Genomic DNA, 16,809 nt, shown 5'->3' with positions numbered 1-16,809 from the left:
ATGTATATATACTCGACAATTACTTGAAACATCATCTAAAAAATTTGTGTTGAAATTATAATTGATGTTGACCAGGAAATGTACCAGTCTAAATTTTGGTTGAATAATGCATGGAAAGTGAATTATTCAAACACTCTGGATATCGAATTTTTAATCATTAATTTCTTTTGAACTCGGGACTTTTTGGGTGTGTAATTAGGGGAAAGTTGATAACTTTTTATAATATATGTACCTTAATTTTCTTTTGTTGATTTACGGACCCTGAAAGATACGGATTATGCGGCTTTAACTTTTCCACTTTGTGGAAAATCCTTCAAATCGGATTTATCTCCCTTGATTAAAATGACAAACCATGTACCTTTGCTATGTTATAAAGGTTTTTTTTTTTAATTTTTTAAATTCAATAATGAATGCAGATCAAATATATTAATCAAATATGTGTATTAATTTAATTTGAAACATGTTTGTTTTGCTGAAAATTTGCAAAAAAAATAATATCAATACAAAATATTCATGATTGTAATTTGATTGTTGTTGTTTTTGTACTTGCTGTAAAATGAGAAAAACCGTGTTGTGGAGAAGAAGTTTGTTAAAATTTGAATTTTTTACAAATGGATGAGAGTTGAGAATGTCTAACAGTCACCTGAATTCCGATATGCACAGTTATTAATAATGTTTTGCTTTTAAACAAACAAATAAATATGTCTCCTATATAAACTATGGTAAAGACCCTATCCCCTGGGGAAAATTCCGAGACCCCAGGGCCATGAAATTCACAATATTGGTAGAGGGCCTTGAGACCTGCCATGTAAGAACATAAGCCCGTGTTTCTTAGTATATGTGTACATATGTATTAGATTCCCAAAAAGCTAAGTGGGCTATGCGGAAGCTTATAACTATTTGTTTGGAAATAATATGGAAAATAAACTATGATATGATAGTATTGCTAACAATTTCAAATGGTGGAAATGAAACCACGATCCGCGGAGGATTTTCCCCATAATTGTACAAAACACGCGTTCTTTGTAGTAAAACGTAGTAAAACAAGTCACGTGATTATACCTCATTCATGCCATTGGCCGAAATAAATATGGAATTGTATTAGTGGGTAACTAGTGATCACATGAGTGTGTGTTTACTTCCAAATAGAGTGATTTCTCTGACCTGGTATTTATACATACTTTGGCCTTATTTTCTCTGTGTTATATGTATATGTTCTGAGCCCTAAAGCAGGTAATAATATATATAAATATAAATTTAGAATTCTACGAATTTAGCCGGGAGTAGCCGATCTTCGTTGATTTTAGATTAGACGGTTAGACCTATTGAATTGGTCAATTCGTATTACATCATTTATTTACAAAACGTGAAAATGGCAGTTTTACAACTCATTTCAGTTCATTATTTATAGTGAAACAGTGCATATGTGCAAGTCAAATGATAAGCATGCAATATTAATAATATTTTGGAGTCTAAATATTTTCAAATAAATCAATTTCTCCGAAGAAATGGCAAGCAAACCATCACCATATTTGGAAGTAAACACAAAATCACGTGATCACTAGTTACCCATAATACAATTGTATATTCCGGCCAATGGCATGAATGAGGTATATAAGCACGTGACTTTTTTTTACTACGTTTGACTACAAAGAACGCATGTTTTTACTACGAAAAATAGATGCAGATGTATCGCGAGTTGGGAGTTTAAAACCGCGTCCCTGGAGGATTTTTAGCCCAAAGTTTGAATCTGACCATTAAGACCGTAACAAAAATTCGTTGTGCCTTTATATAAGTGTATCGAGGCAGAGATTTAAATAGTATTTCTCTGATCGAGGGATGTAAATATTTATGTAGGCCAAGCTAACAAGTAAAGCTGGTTTCCCAACGTGTATTGTGTACCTGTACTGTGACCTTTATGGCTTTTAAATTACGTAACTGGTTTTTTTTCGGGATTCACAAGAAAATACAATATAAAAAAATCTTTTTTTATTTTATTTTTTATTTTTATTTTCATTCATTCTTTTAATATAGTATAGTACGGTATGTACTACATGGACTTGGTACGAATGCCAATCAACAAAACACACACACACAGCTTTGAAACGAATTTTCAACCCACAGTTATATATATTAATAATTCGTTGTACACTTCCTTAGCTCGGGCTAACAGCTACGTACACGCAGGCTACAGTTTCATGGCCGGGATGTGCAGGATCACATTTTTTTTTTTGAAATCAAATGAATAAAAACTTGAATTAACAAAATCAACGTCGATCTCTGCTGTATGGCTTTTGCTGCATATACACAGTGCTCTATGAAAGGATGGCATTTGATTTCCACTTTCAAGACCAGATGTCGACATCTTTTAGTTTAGATGTCGACATCAATAACTGACAAGTCGGTGTCACACCCGAGCATAAACACATTAATCGCCGAGTTACCGACTGTCTACATAAATATCTTGGATTCATTATGTGTGCATGTACATGTGGTAAGTCGACATATTCTTCTGTTTATGTCGACATATTCCGATATGATTTCGACTTAATGCCTTAACGATGTCGACATTATTAAGTCGTAAGTCGGCAAATCGATGGCAGAAATATGCCACCATAGTTTCATGGCCGGGATTTTCTAATTTTCGGATTAACGGGCCTTCGAACTATTAGGCCTTAGCGGTTCAAGTGACCTTAAAATTAACAGATGACGATTACTGCGTACTAATCAGACGGCGTGACCAGACCATTATTACACGATTATCATATAATAAACAAATTATTGAAATTCATAGTTCAGAGAAAAATACTTTGACAACTCTCGGTAAAGAAATTGCTATCAAATTTCTTCATCTAGGTACAAACACATGCACACAATTATTTTCATTAGCAATCCAATATGGCGAGTGTTATCATTGGTTTGCGCATGTGTACAGGAAGGCGACAAGTCGACAACTCGACAACACGACAAGGCGACAACACGACAAGTCAACATCTCGACAACACGACAAGTCGACATTTTACCGCGACAACACGAGACTCTGTACGCGCTAATTAGCGTGTTTGAAATGTCAACTTGTCGTGTTGTCGACTTGTCGTCTTGTCGTGTTGTCGCCTTGTCGCGGTTCGAAAACGCGACAAGTCGACATTTTAACTGTTAAATCTCGGGTTGTCGCAGTTTGAGACCGCGACAACTCGACAAGGCGACAACACGACAAGGCGACAACACAACAACACGAGATGGCCGTAATCAGCCACCATAATAATGGGATGTTTCTCATTTTAGTAAACAATGCATACAGTGCTTTCTTTGCCTGGTCAGCTATCTTTCTTTGTTCTAGCAAATGAGTCGTTGTAATTGAACAATATACCAAGATAAGGATCTTCACGAGTTATCTGATCATTAAATGATTTGAAATTAAATTGTCGTCTACTTTAGCGTTTTTCAAAAATTACGTTTTTGTCTTTTGTGTGTATTAACAGTTAGTTTCCAAAGTTAGGTTCCACTCTTCACAATAACTTTGAAAGCGATCAAGTGCACATTATATAGCCCTTCAGGTGATTCTGACATCAGCATCTGAAACGGCGAATACATGGAATAAATGTTCGTTTTCACCAATATTCAAGATATCAAAAAGGCTATCGTCAGGTTCAATATAATCTTTCTCGACTGAGTGTCTGGTAAGTCTTTTCAGGCTGGACATTTTAAATTATTTTATATGTACATATTTAATGGATAATTGTTTAAAATGTGTGACACTACAATAAAATATATCTTATCTTATATATATCTTACTGAGTCTTAGAATTAAAATCTCCAATAAGTGATACTTGTGTAATGTTATTACAAAAACTGATAATGTCTTGCTTTATTTCTGAAAAGGCGTCAATAGTTGAATATATAGAAGTTTCAGGCGGGATATAGACATTATCGAGTAATATACCACTTGGAAGGGGATTTCATTAGGAATATCAAAGACATTACTAATAAAGTCCTTGACAACTTTTTCTATGCCCTCTGCAGTAACAACAAATTTTCTTTCATAGATCGAGTCTGTAATTGGAGCATATGCTCTTTGACATCAAACAAGTCATCACGGACTCTATCTCTCTCATTCTCAACCTTGTTATTCTCTCCTCGAGAATTGTATGATCGAAATCCATCCCTTGAATCCGTTCACTATGTATTTTTAGTTCATTTTTATTCTAGGAAATGTCATTTTCCATCTTATTGAACTTTGTTTCAATATTTGACAATCGGTTTACGATTATGTCCAGGGTATCAAGTTTGGTTAGTTTTTTTGTAAATATTATTGATGACAGATTCTATTGAGGGTCCAGGCGGTGGTGATTGTACTTTGTATTATAAAGACATATGTTACAACCACAGCAATTAATTTCGTAATTAATCTGTCTGTCGTTTTTGACAACATAACAATCCTTACAATACCGGTAGTTTTGTATTAAACAAACAATGCTAAACCAATAGAGTTAAAGGCCCACTACTTTTCCTAAATAAAAAATAAGTTTCCTAACAAAAGAAAAAAATATATCGAAGGTCTGATTAGGACGACGGCGGGAAATATAAGACGACCTGCGTTATGAAAATTAACATTTAATTTATTGTAACTGTTAAGAAGGTGATGGTAAATATAGTATTAAGGGTAAGCTAACAACTTTGTCGACTCTACAAAATTATTAATCATGTTTTATATTCCAATTTCAAAAATGAAAAGCCGTTTCGAAAAAGTAGTGGGCCTTTAAAACAAATATTTTACATAAAAAAACTTGACAGATAATTAAAAAGGTTTATGTGTTATGCATTATTTAAAATACAGTGTGTATCTGTTGTCGTCTAGATACGACGATGTACACTATTAATACACATACTTCTGCTTTATGGTAATGTTATATGCTATACAAGAGATGTCCGGGGGCAGTATGTCCGTCTTATACATGTGATTGATAGGAGGACAATATACTGTCTAAAACAATATACTGTATCGCGTGTTATTAGGGTTCACTCGAGGCCCTTTTAGTAATGTTATAATACTTTCATCTTGTTTTTTTTCAGTTAACGTTTTTCTCTTAAAGATTCTTTCAATGCTAGTTGGTTTACAACTTGGTATTTTGTTTCGTTAATAAATAACGTATTGTTTCGCTATGGAAATCACAGTACCAGTAAACAAATAAATCTAAATGAACAAATGAGCTGTATCTATTACTAGATTATATTGATATTTTAGCATTAGGTCAGTAACAATTAATTTTCTGAAATGGTCACATACCAAATTGGTCGAACTCAACATCTTGTATATAATTGGCGTACAGCTGTGGAATGATACGAGCGTCTGTCATTTCATTGTCCTGTCATATACATGGACACATCGATTATTTATAAGGATGCCATCCAACACTGTTAACATTTACATTTACCGTTAACATTTTAATTTATTACCAATCGGTATCTTGGAGTTACTTTTAAATCCCTAACCAACCACAAATATTAGACGTGATTTTAGCACAGACATCTACTCACGGAGAAAGGTAAGAATCTATTTACCAGGTGTTTTATTTGAACATCTTGTTGTCAGCCTATTTTAATTATTCTTTATCTGTAACAATACTTTTATGCATTTGGAGGTGCAGACCCAAGCTTAAGGTGGACTCTCCATTTTCTTCATTCTCGTTTATAGAAGAGTATAACATAATCATTTACATAATATATTCAACGCACCTGTTGTATATCTTTCGTTCACCAATAGATTAATTTTGAATCGCTTAAGGTCCAATGAATATCGTTTACTCTTTGGAATAATTCATATATTATCAAAATATTCATATAGTTGATTACATAATTCTTTGTAAGTAAATGCTTTTCAACTTGGACTGGTTATAAGCGAAATATTCACGGCTCTAATCATTTTGTAAACAACATAGGGATTTCATGACTTTCCATCTCTAGATAACGTATTTGATAAAGCTATATGTTGTTTTCCCCCTATATTTTGCAGAGTGGATAGCTGGTTCATGTGTTTGTTTACCACTGACGCTAATACACGGTAAGTCAACTGTACTTATGTTGTATATAGTCGATTTTAAGTTATAAAATAATAAGTATATCTCCACTTACGAAAGGCAAAATTCAGTCGCTCTAGCGAAATATCTTTAACACATACAATGCAATCTACTCTATAGCTACAAATCATTTTATGCGTTAAAATTAATTCGTTTTATAGCTAGTATTACCTGTCAGTAAGACATAAGTCACCAGTGTATGGACGCAGGTATATCATTACTGTACATATACTTAAACAACTCATAATTCTATGACAATTTGTTACTTAAATAGTATGTAATGTCAAAAAGAAGATGGATGCTGCTACTGATTTTAGGAGCATTTGGTCTTTTTAGTGTCTACAGGTGAGTTTGTAATTGTATTATAGCATTATTTTACACGAAACGCATATATCAAACCTTACGTGACATAATCAGCTGATTAATATACCACATGCTATACACACACGTAAAATATCTTTCATTGTGTAGGATACACCTGTTACACACATGTAGAGGTCGTTTTTAACATTCGACAGTGTATATTGTGTACGTCCAGCACCATTACCGATATATCTAGTTATAACTTGTGGTATTTTCCAGTTTTGAAATGTTACTACTTATCTTGGCCCGCGACCTATACATTTCCTGATAACACAGTTCTTCCGTATTGTCAATGTGACAAGATAATTCAATGTTTTTGCTAAATTAATTAAATATATATTAAATATATCATGATTCATTTTTCTTTTAATTCTTATTTAATGATATGAATTCTACTATTATGTTATTCATCGAAGACTGTATTTCAGTGATAACATGTTGGATACACACTCTATTCAAGATTGAACACATACAGATTTTTTTAGATTTGTTAATTTTTTTATTGCAATTTTAAGATGTTGTCAGCCATACACATTGAAAGCTGGTTCTGAAATCTTTGAGAGACACGGAGCAAATCAAAATGAACCTTTTTTGAGATTTCTCCCAAGTGAACCGAAACCGATGGAAGTTGATCATCCTGAATCGCTTTTCAGTTCAGATGACTTATTGAACAGTTATCTGCAAATGAATGTGACAAACTCCAGCCGTTTTTTGTCACCCCAACTGACCAAGGTAACCGTTGTACCGAATCCGGTTCCACTCCGAGTTGGGGATAAGTTGAAGGTGAAGATCCGCCTTTACTATACGGACGGTAAACCTGTGGAGACCGGTGGTGACTACCTAAGGATATGGTTAAAGGAACCTAGCCTAAAGGCAAATGTCAATGGCCAAGTCATAGACCACAGAAATGGGACGTATACTGGACAAGTACTGTTACCATGGAAAGGTCATCCGCAGGTCATTGTGTCTATAGCCAACACGAGACATCATATAGCACTGATCATGAAATATATCAATCAGTATGGTTTGTTACAAATGATGGCCTCAAAATTTATAGACCCGAGTGGGAAACATACAGAGGAAACACAATGCAGCCCCAAACACGATGCCATCATTGTAGGCTGCCATCTGGAGGACAGATGCAACTTAACAGATCATAATTACGGGTTGCCATGGTTTTGTTGTAAACCTAAATCACCTTTCGTTAATTGTGATGACATACAAACTGTAAAATCTAATCAATCATCCAAGATCAATGATCTCACCAAATGGATTTCAACGTAAGTCAAGTCAAGCAAGAACGTAGATGAGACAAATAAACTTAAACAAATAAATCATTGAGTCAAGTTAATAATTATTATATAGACGATTATTATCCTTTAACGATAAAATCCTACGAAAAAAAAATATTTGTCTAAATTATCCAGTCTTATTTACACTATTTTGGAAATTATGCAAACTTTACATTGTAAATTTTGTGTTTTGGAAAGTTTGAAAATATTAGAAAGTAGATGTCCGGCAATTAATTAAGTCATAATTAATATATTTTGCATGTGTAACATACAAACTGTTATAAATGTTTTATTATCAAGTTTAAGCTTTACAGAGTCGCTTTATTACCGTATGGAAATATAATGAAAAATAAATATTAGTGCTGAACAGATAAGAAAGTGTTATGTGGAATATGAAACACAGTTATGCATTTACGTTGTTATTTTTCAGAACACAAAAGCACATGCGAATATCAGACTTCCGGATTTGGGTAGCAGAAGGTAAGCTAGCCTATATTTACATACAAAATGGTTCTTTGCCTATATATCAATTTCTAAAAGCTACGGAGTCGAGTGTTTATCAATAATACTAGACTATACATCTAGCAATACGATATTTTAGTTTATACGTGCGTGGTACGTAGATATTTCGCTCCGGCCTGCCTTTATTGACATTGATTAGTCTTGAGCTATTGTCACTGTCATCAATGGAGCTATTGACTCAAGTAAATAAGCATTTATTTCTACAAATATATAAATGTGTGCATATGAAGAATTTTGTGATTAAACGTTCTGGTATAAACACGCCACTGACTTTAAGTAAATGACAATTGTGGCTGAAAGTGCTCTCATTAATTAATGTTGCTCAACTGTTTCACTTAAGTATATTTCTGTGTTTCATTATGTCCACTATATAAATATATTAATGTATCCTTTATTTTAAAGACCTTAAAAACCACACACACCTGCCAGCACCGGCACATTTTTGTCCAGAGCACAGACCGGAAGTCACGTGGAATTATACAACTCCAGTCGGTTATTACCATAACAACGTCTGGGTTAACCGGATGTGTAAAAATGAAAATAATTCCATTTCCTGTTTAAAAAACAAGAGATTTGTATTTTTTGGAGATTCCAACAATCGAGGTATCTATCACCTCCTGTGCACGATGTCTAACTCCACAACATTCACGGCACATTATACCAAGGACAAGCCTTGGCATAAACTTCTAATGGCGCGGAATTCTAAACTGAATATTGACCTGATGTGGGCCCCTCATAACCCGCCGTTTTACGTAGGGCCTCACCAACCACTGGACACGATGCAGTCTGTTGGACACAGGTTGGACAGCACACCTCATGATAAACCTATTGTAGTTATCTTACATCTATTTTATCATCTGACCAGGACGACGTTGTCAGTGTTTCGTGCCTTTGTCAAGGACGCACGTGCCGGCGTGGATCGTCTGCTCGCACGCGCTCCAGATTCTGTTGTGATCATAAAGGGTCCACATTCAATGACGTTCAAAGGTGTACTGGAACCCATTGACTACTTACGGCGACGTTATGAAGAAATTTGGTATCAGGAATTTGCCGGAATCCATGACAAGGTATTTTACATCAATGCCTGGGACCGTACGACGGGGGATGGGAATGTTAACGTGCATCCAACTGCGAAAATAAAGACAGATGTTGCAAACGATGTATTATCTTGTGTATGTCGACGGAACTTGTGATGCAAGAAAGAAAGGTGGACATATAGAATCCGGCGGAAGTTTCGAATTAAAAATTGGTCAAAGTTATAAAATAAAAGCTATAAAATACCAATTTGCAGTCTGTCTCTTGAAGTTTTGTATTTCCAAAGTCGACAAATATGTCATTTTTTCGATGTGTAAACCACCAGCTTTTTCCGGATTTGAAAATATCTGCACTATATAATATAGCATGGGTGAATTAAGGTATGCAATGAGATGAGAAAATTACCTGAATTTGGAATTAACTTTATTTAAATAAAATCAATCCTTCTCTGTAATCATTTTCCCATCGCACAAATTACATGGATAGTGGAAGCCATTAAACAAAAAACAGCGATAGACTCCAATCGATGTATCTAAGTATACACACACTCACATATTACTGAAGTACATCATGTTAACTGGTATTTTACTATTTATGTTGCGAAAACATATTCCGAACTTCAAGTTAAAGAATTAAGAAATTACCCAAAAACTTGAGACAGACAGGATATGACCAAATACCCAGATACCGTGATAATGGCAGCGATATCAATAAGGACTAGTCATTTAGATAATGTTAACATCGACAAGGTATGTAGTATTTTCTAAAGTACTGAATAAAATTTCATCACACTTTTACTGTGTGTATAAATAAATAAGTCTACTTTTACGTCTAATTTGAAATGGTGATGGTTGCTAAGTTGGGTAACTACGGTAGTCAGAATGACCGAATATATAGTTCCGGTTGTTGAATGTTATAGCTGCAGTTTAGTTTGAAATATAACAATGACACCTTTCAATTATTTTTTAAATATGTGTTTTTATCAATTTGATAATATATCAATAATGTCCATTTCGAATAAAAATTGAGATAACCGAGGCGGAACAACTACCTGTACGTATACGGTATCGTTGTCAGGGTAGTGATGCGGTCCGAAGTGGAGCGAACCGCCATATTTGATTTTCAACCCGCCATATTTGATTTTCAACCGAGGAAAGTTACTGTAATATAGCCTATTGATGGTATGACTGTTGAGCTACTGAATGTTTGTCATGTATGTATCGGTCTACGAATGCGTTATAGACTAAATTCTTCATAGTCATGACTTTTATTTTATGGTACGGATGATAGACAAGTGTTTGCGTGAGTGCAGGCCTATTTTGAATGCTAACGGTGGTAAAGCTAATGGTACTGTTTCGGATAGGCTTCCTCTAATGTTCTTTTTTTTTCTGGAAACCTGTATATGATCTGTTAACATATTGTTCGCTAAGTTGCTCCGAGAATTATTCACCGACAATCAGATGTTCTGTATATTATTATTTAGGTGAAATAAGTGATCGTACACACATGTACTACTGAAGTAACTATGGAATTCCCCGAACATTCCTGAGGAAAGCCCTCCGGTTGTAGCCCCGACCAGCGAATCATTTTTGTTTGTTTATTACCGTTACAATGCTTGAACACGTCTTTTGTTTTGATGTCAAATACCTACTTAATTGGATTTAATAAAAACTCTTTATTGTCATATTGAAATCCGTCAACTTACGACGCAAAAACTTATCGAAGCGTGAACTAGAAGTAGTCCGAACCTGTACTGCGTTTGTATTCATACGTCATTGCGATTACGTTACGTTAATTTGAACGCAACGCCCCTCCCATTGACTATATATGGGCATATGTAAATATATATATATATATACATGTATCTGCGCAGTGGTAAAATCTCCAAAGAAGTATAGGTAGAAGGGTGCTGTTGATGCAGAAGAGCCTAGCCTCTCCCAGTCAATTTCCTCCCAATACAGACTTTAGACCCAGTCTGCTGCCGAACTCAAATTAAGTCCAGGGTTGTCGCCATATCGCCCATTCCACAATATGAAGCTATTGTTGTCGATGAGGGAGGAAATGGAGGTCACTTCTGGTCCTATTGATGCCGCTGATGATGGACTGGATAACCTTTTTGCTGCTTTAAGCAAGGGTAGGAGTGCAAGGAGAAAGCAGCATACCAGTAATGGAGAGAAATCCCATGAAGAAACCGTAACTTTCCTACCAGAACCAGAGAACGCTGCATTTGGGTGACTGAAGGAAAATTGCGTTTTTATACCTGGTATGTAAAACTGCATAAGGTCTGGACAGGTTGCGATGAACCTTTCAACAAGTCACTGGCAATTTGCCGCCATCCTTCGGTAGTAAGACAAGTCACCTGCTCATCAAGGTACTTTTCTACTTTAGTCTCACATACTTCTATTACAACTTTGTTGTGTGGCGTCCTCCTGGCATACTGTATATTTAGTATTTTGTATTAAGGATCTAGTCTAGTATCAGAGGTAATGCTACCTAGAGACGAGGTTTAATGTTATTATAAAGTTGGTTTGTTCTTTAGTCAATCTGGGTGGGAGGAAGCCAGATGGGCGAGTTGAGCACTCTTATGAAGTTTTGAAAGGCACCAGAATCTTCTACCATTCCATGATATCAAAAAGACAGCTTTTGAAGTTTTTCACTATCTTTGGAACAATTACATGACTTGGACAAGTTGATTGGAATGTTGCTGAAAACCATTAGTATGCTGAATTTGTATCTTTTGTACTTTTTTACAAGCTGGAAATGACAGATATAGATATTTCTTCCATATTTATACAGAAGTTTGGGTTAACATTACGTGTTTGTTATGTATTCGCTAATTATTCGCAAAACTAATGCAAAGCAGACGTAATACACACGCCTTGCTCAGTCTGCATTCGCTACAAATTACTTTAATTCGTGATGTTGACGTGATAGCTACGGTATACATGGATATTCGTTGTACACACAGTATCAGTTCGCTGTCAAGCCACAATAACCTGTCAGTTGCGGTTATCGGCGAATAACAACGGATAAACAGCGCGTCTTGAGTAGGTATTGAACTTGCATTGCGTACGAATAGCGTATCTAAGGCGGATGTTTTCCGCAATCAAACTTTGCGCGATGTTGGTCGACCGATACAAGTACGACTCACGAATATTGCAGATATTTAGCGAATATCAGTCTATTTTGTGCAATACATTCGCAAATCTTCCTAAATGCCTGTGTGAACGAACCTTAACATGTTGTTTCAGTATCACCCATGTACGGACAGTTTCTACAAGTAGTTCATGATCGGCTTGCCAACAGTTAGGCTTTATCCAAGCAATAATAACAAAACTCCGCACGAATATCATCGAACATTTCAAACCTTCGGAGCGCTCTAGATTTACGCTTCTATTCTTTCATGTACGTGTAACGCCACCTTCTTTGATTTCTAAGAATAATGCCCGACTTCTTTGGGTTAATTATTTAATGATAATTTGTTTGCCACAATTTCAGCACTGGTACCCCTCACAAACATGACATTTTCAACAATAAGTAACCAATCAACACACGTAAATCACTTTGGACAACCAAACAAAGTGAGCAGATTATTTACAACACTGTGGAATCCCGATAACATGGCCGGAAAGCAACCGATTATAATTGCTAACACCTGGATGGTGGCTTCCGATGAGTACAGTACAAAGCAGTACTCTAGATGCCCTCAAGTCACGTATCCAAAAGTAGTCTTAAAGACTTATGTCCCACTCAATAACTCCGTACCATTTTAACTTGTAAACATAAACTAAAAAACGAAATAATCCACACCTTAACTGTATATAAGTAAACGTTTTGCACAATCTATGCAAGCCCATGCCAATCCACCACAAAATAATAATCGATTCGATTGATTTGTGTGTTTTATGAGAAGAAGAAGAAATCGTTCGTTAGAAATTAGGTTTGCACATGCGTAATATTGAACGGGTAAATTTGCATGTCTTTTTTTCAGCGAATCAGATGGTCGTGAATTGAACCAATCAGGTAGTCGTAAATGACGCGTTCAGAAAACCATCCGTGTGTGACTTTTCAAATTCATCGTACATGCAGTCTGCCATGTTAAAAAGGTTAACATTACATCGGTGTTAACATTACACCGGTGTTAACATTACACCAGTGTTAACATTACACCGGTGTGCGAATTTTAAATGCTTTAGAGTAACAATAGAGTAATCAATTTGTCTGAACACCGACTAGTGAGTTTTGCCCTAAACCAAAACACACTGATATAGGTTTTTTCTCTGTTGAATGTTACCTATTTATATGTATATTTTACTCAAAAACGATTAAAGGTCATCCTTCTTTTAAGATACAAGTTCATGTAGGTTGAATTTCAAATACAAGGTTTACATGATGGAAAAGGGATCAAACTGGCCTTTAATCGATTTAATGAATCATCTTTTATACCCTGGATGCCAGCAAAACCATTCGATTTTTGTCCTAATCAGATCTGAAATAAATGACCACGATAGTGTACTACTAACCACGATATATATTGTATGACTAACCACGACCGTTAGTGTACGACTTACCACGACCGATAATGAACGACTAACAACGACCGATAGTGTACGACTTACCACGACCGATAGTGAAAGACTTACCACGACCGATAATGTACGACTTACCACGACCGATAGTGTACGACTTACCACGACCGATAGTGTACGACTTACCACGACCGATACTGTACGACTTTCCACGACCGATAGTATACGTCTTACCGGTGTAACGTTGAAAATGAACCTCCGTTGAAAATTGACCGCGGGTCAGTTTTCAACGTTGAAAATGGACCCCGAATGCCGTTGAAAATTGAACATGCCGTTGAAAATTGACAGTGTCTAGGGTCAATTCTCAACGGCAGGTCTGTTGAAAAATGACCGTTGAAAAATAACCTTGGCAAACTATTAACGGATGGTCTATTGAAATATTACCCTAGTACATTCACATATATAACTGTTGCACAAACATAATTCTCGAATTCTGTTATCGCCATTCCTAATATAAGCGACCCTTCTGTGCTGGTATTTAAATTATGTAATCACTTCGATTTGAATTGAAATTTGGTATTGTTATCATCGTAACAAATACCTCATTTAAATATTTAGGTGCTTGTATGTTTATTATAGAGAATACGACGCTACAAAACGTTCATTTTTCTGTAGTCATTTTGTTCGTCCGTGTAGATAATGTTAATTCAATTGTTCTCAAACTGAGGAATTGCTACATAACACTGAGGTAACGTAGCAAATAAAAATGAATTGTTGTTATCAACTGAATGCAAAGTTTGTACTATGTTGTGTTCACTTTGGAGTACCAGTGGATAGTGTTACAAAACTATATTATGGGATATTATTAATTTGTTTCTTAATGATTTTTATTATTATATTTTCGACGATTTTACGTTTGTCAGATATTCAATAATTGTTTGTATATATTTATTCCCTGCAATACAAGAATGCATGTATAATATAACTGCGCATGGATCAGTTATGTTGTGTTCTACGTATGGTTGTGTTGTGTTGTGTTGTTTTGTGGCTGTGTGTTTTTGTATTGTGTGTTTTTTGTTGTGTGGTCTTGTTTTGTGTTGTTTTGTTGTTGTGTTGTGATGTTGTGTTGTGTTGTGAGGTGTGTTGTGTTTTTGTGATGTTGTGTGTTGTTATTGGGTGGTGTTTTGTTGTTGTTGCGTGTTTGTGTGATGTGTATTTGTGTTATGTTGTGTGATGTGCTGTTGTGTTATGTTGTGTTGTGTGATTTTGTGTTGTATGATGTTGTGTTGTGTAGTGTTGTTGAGTATTGTTGTGTTGTTGTTGGATATTGTTGTATTGTTGTTGCATGGTTGTGTGTTGTGGTGTGGTTGTTTTGTGTGTTGAAGTGTTGTGTGATGTTTTGTTGTGATGTTTTGTCGTGTTGTTTTGTAATTTTGTCTTGTGTTTGTTGTATGATGTTGTGCTTAGTGTGATGCGTTGTTGTAATGTGTGATGTTGTGTTGTGTGATGTTGTGTTATTTTGTTGTGTGATTTGTTCTTGTGTGGTGTTGTGTTTTGTAGTGTTGTTGTGTTGTTGGTGTGTTGCTGTGCTGTGTGATGCTGTGTGGTTTCGTGGTGTTGTGGTATCGTGTTGTGTTGTTGTGTAAAAACGAGTTCTTATGGGGTCACTTTTCAACGGGGTCTATTTTCAACGGGTCGGTGTAAAAAGTGCGCTGAAAATTCTGTTTTCAACGGCTTCGGGGTCATTTTTCAACGTTGAAACATCATTTTTATTTTTTTTAATTCATATTTTTATTTGTTATTATTTCACCATGCTTGAAAATATTCTTTTATTTTGTCTTTATTTTATTTTCCAAAAGTTTATTCCAAACATAAACATGTATAGCATATACACTAAATTACGAACATCCCGCTATTACGGCCACTTATTTTCAGTCCCGATTTTTTTCACTTTGTATTGGTCGTTTCAGAAATACAATCACACCGCTATTCCGTTTTACGACCAGTTTTCATAGTCCCAACGACCACTAAATTAACACTAATTGACCCTTTGATTATGACCACAGGCACATGTGACTTCACACCTCGCTGTGCCTCACCTTCCCGCACGCAGCGGCTGTATCTCCATTTGCCCACTTTTTGTAATCTGATAATTAGCAGAATGTTATGACAAGAATTATAGTCTTTTTCATTGATATGATTAAGATTCTAATGGCCGACAAAAACAATTGATCAAATATAGTAATTTGCAAATTTATCTTAACCAAAATATATCAAACTGGTTTTTTCCCACACGTACATGTACATTCTCAGCATGCTATGTTATGTTTCTTATGGGTTTTTTTTTCATTTTTTATAGAAATGTAATGTATATGTCATGTCAATTTTATGTTGATGTTCCATGTATCTGTAAATGTGTTATATGCAAAAAATGGAACAAAAATGAAAAAACATACATATATAATATACATTTATAAAAAATAAAAGTCAACGACTTTCTTCTTGTACATTCACCATTTCATGATGGCTCTTCAGGAGAAGAAATGTTTATTTTTCAAAGAACAAATTAATGACGTCACAAATAGCGTGACGTCACAAGGTACACACGTTTACATAACAATAATATGAAGTTGCGCCATTTTCTTTTATGGCCTATTGAGAGTTGGTTTTAATATTTTTATAAGCTGATTTTCTTTGTTTTCCAACAAAACAGAGTCTGAAGAATGTAATTGATATAAAGGTATAACATTAAATTGATCACCTGCACAATCATGAACATGCTTATTGACATTCAAATTACGTAGAGAATCCGTTCTTGTTTGTTGCCTATGAACAGTCATACGTGTTCTAAGTTCATTACTAGTTTGGCCGATGTAAAAATCACCACAACGAGAACAAATTATAGCATATATCACACACTTCGGTTTGCAATTAATGTTTGCTTTTACAGTAAAATGCAAGCCATTTTTAAAAACATATGTTGTACATTCA

General features: G+C 35.1%; 1 protein-coding gene across 1 annotated transcript; it reads left to right on the top strand.

Annotated features, from left to right (window-relative positions):
* Positions 1-5,373: 5,373 nt before the first annotated feature.
* LOC138320962 (NXPE family member 3-like) lies at positions 5,374-9,526 on the top strand. The gene is made up of 6 exons (XM_069264292.1): positions 5,374-5,546; positions 6,014-6,061; positions 6,352-6,422; positions 6,956-7,720; positions 8,163-8,212; positions 8,657-9,526. The coding sequence occupies exons 3-6, from the start codon at positions 6,358-6,360 to the stop codon at positions 9,445-9,447; spliced, it is 1,671 nt and encodes a 556-aa protein (XP_069120393.1). The 5' UTR covers positions 5,374-5,546; positions 6,014-6,061; positions 6,352-6,357; the 3' UTR covers positions 9,448-9,526.
* The last annotated feature ends 7,283 nt before the right edge of the window (positions 9,527-16,809 follow it).

The sequence above is a fragment of the Argopecten irradians genome, chromosome 4, assembly GCF_041381155.1.
Source record: "Argopecten irradians isolate NY chromosome 4, Ai_NY, whole genome shotgun sequence".
Classification (NCBI taxonomy): Eukaryota; Metazoa; Mollusca; class Bivalvia; order Pectinida; family Pectinidae; genus Argopecten; species Argopecten irradians.
Note: the sequence above shows the minus strand (reverse complement) of the source record. Positions and strands in the feature narration are given on the sequence as shown.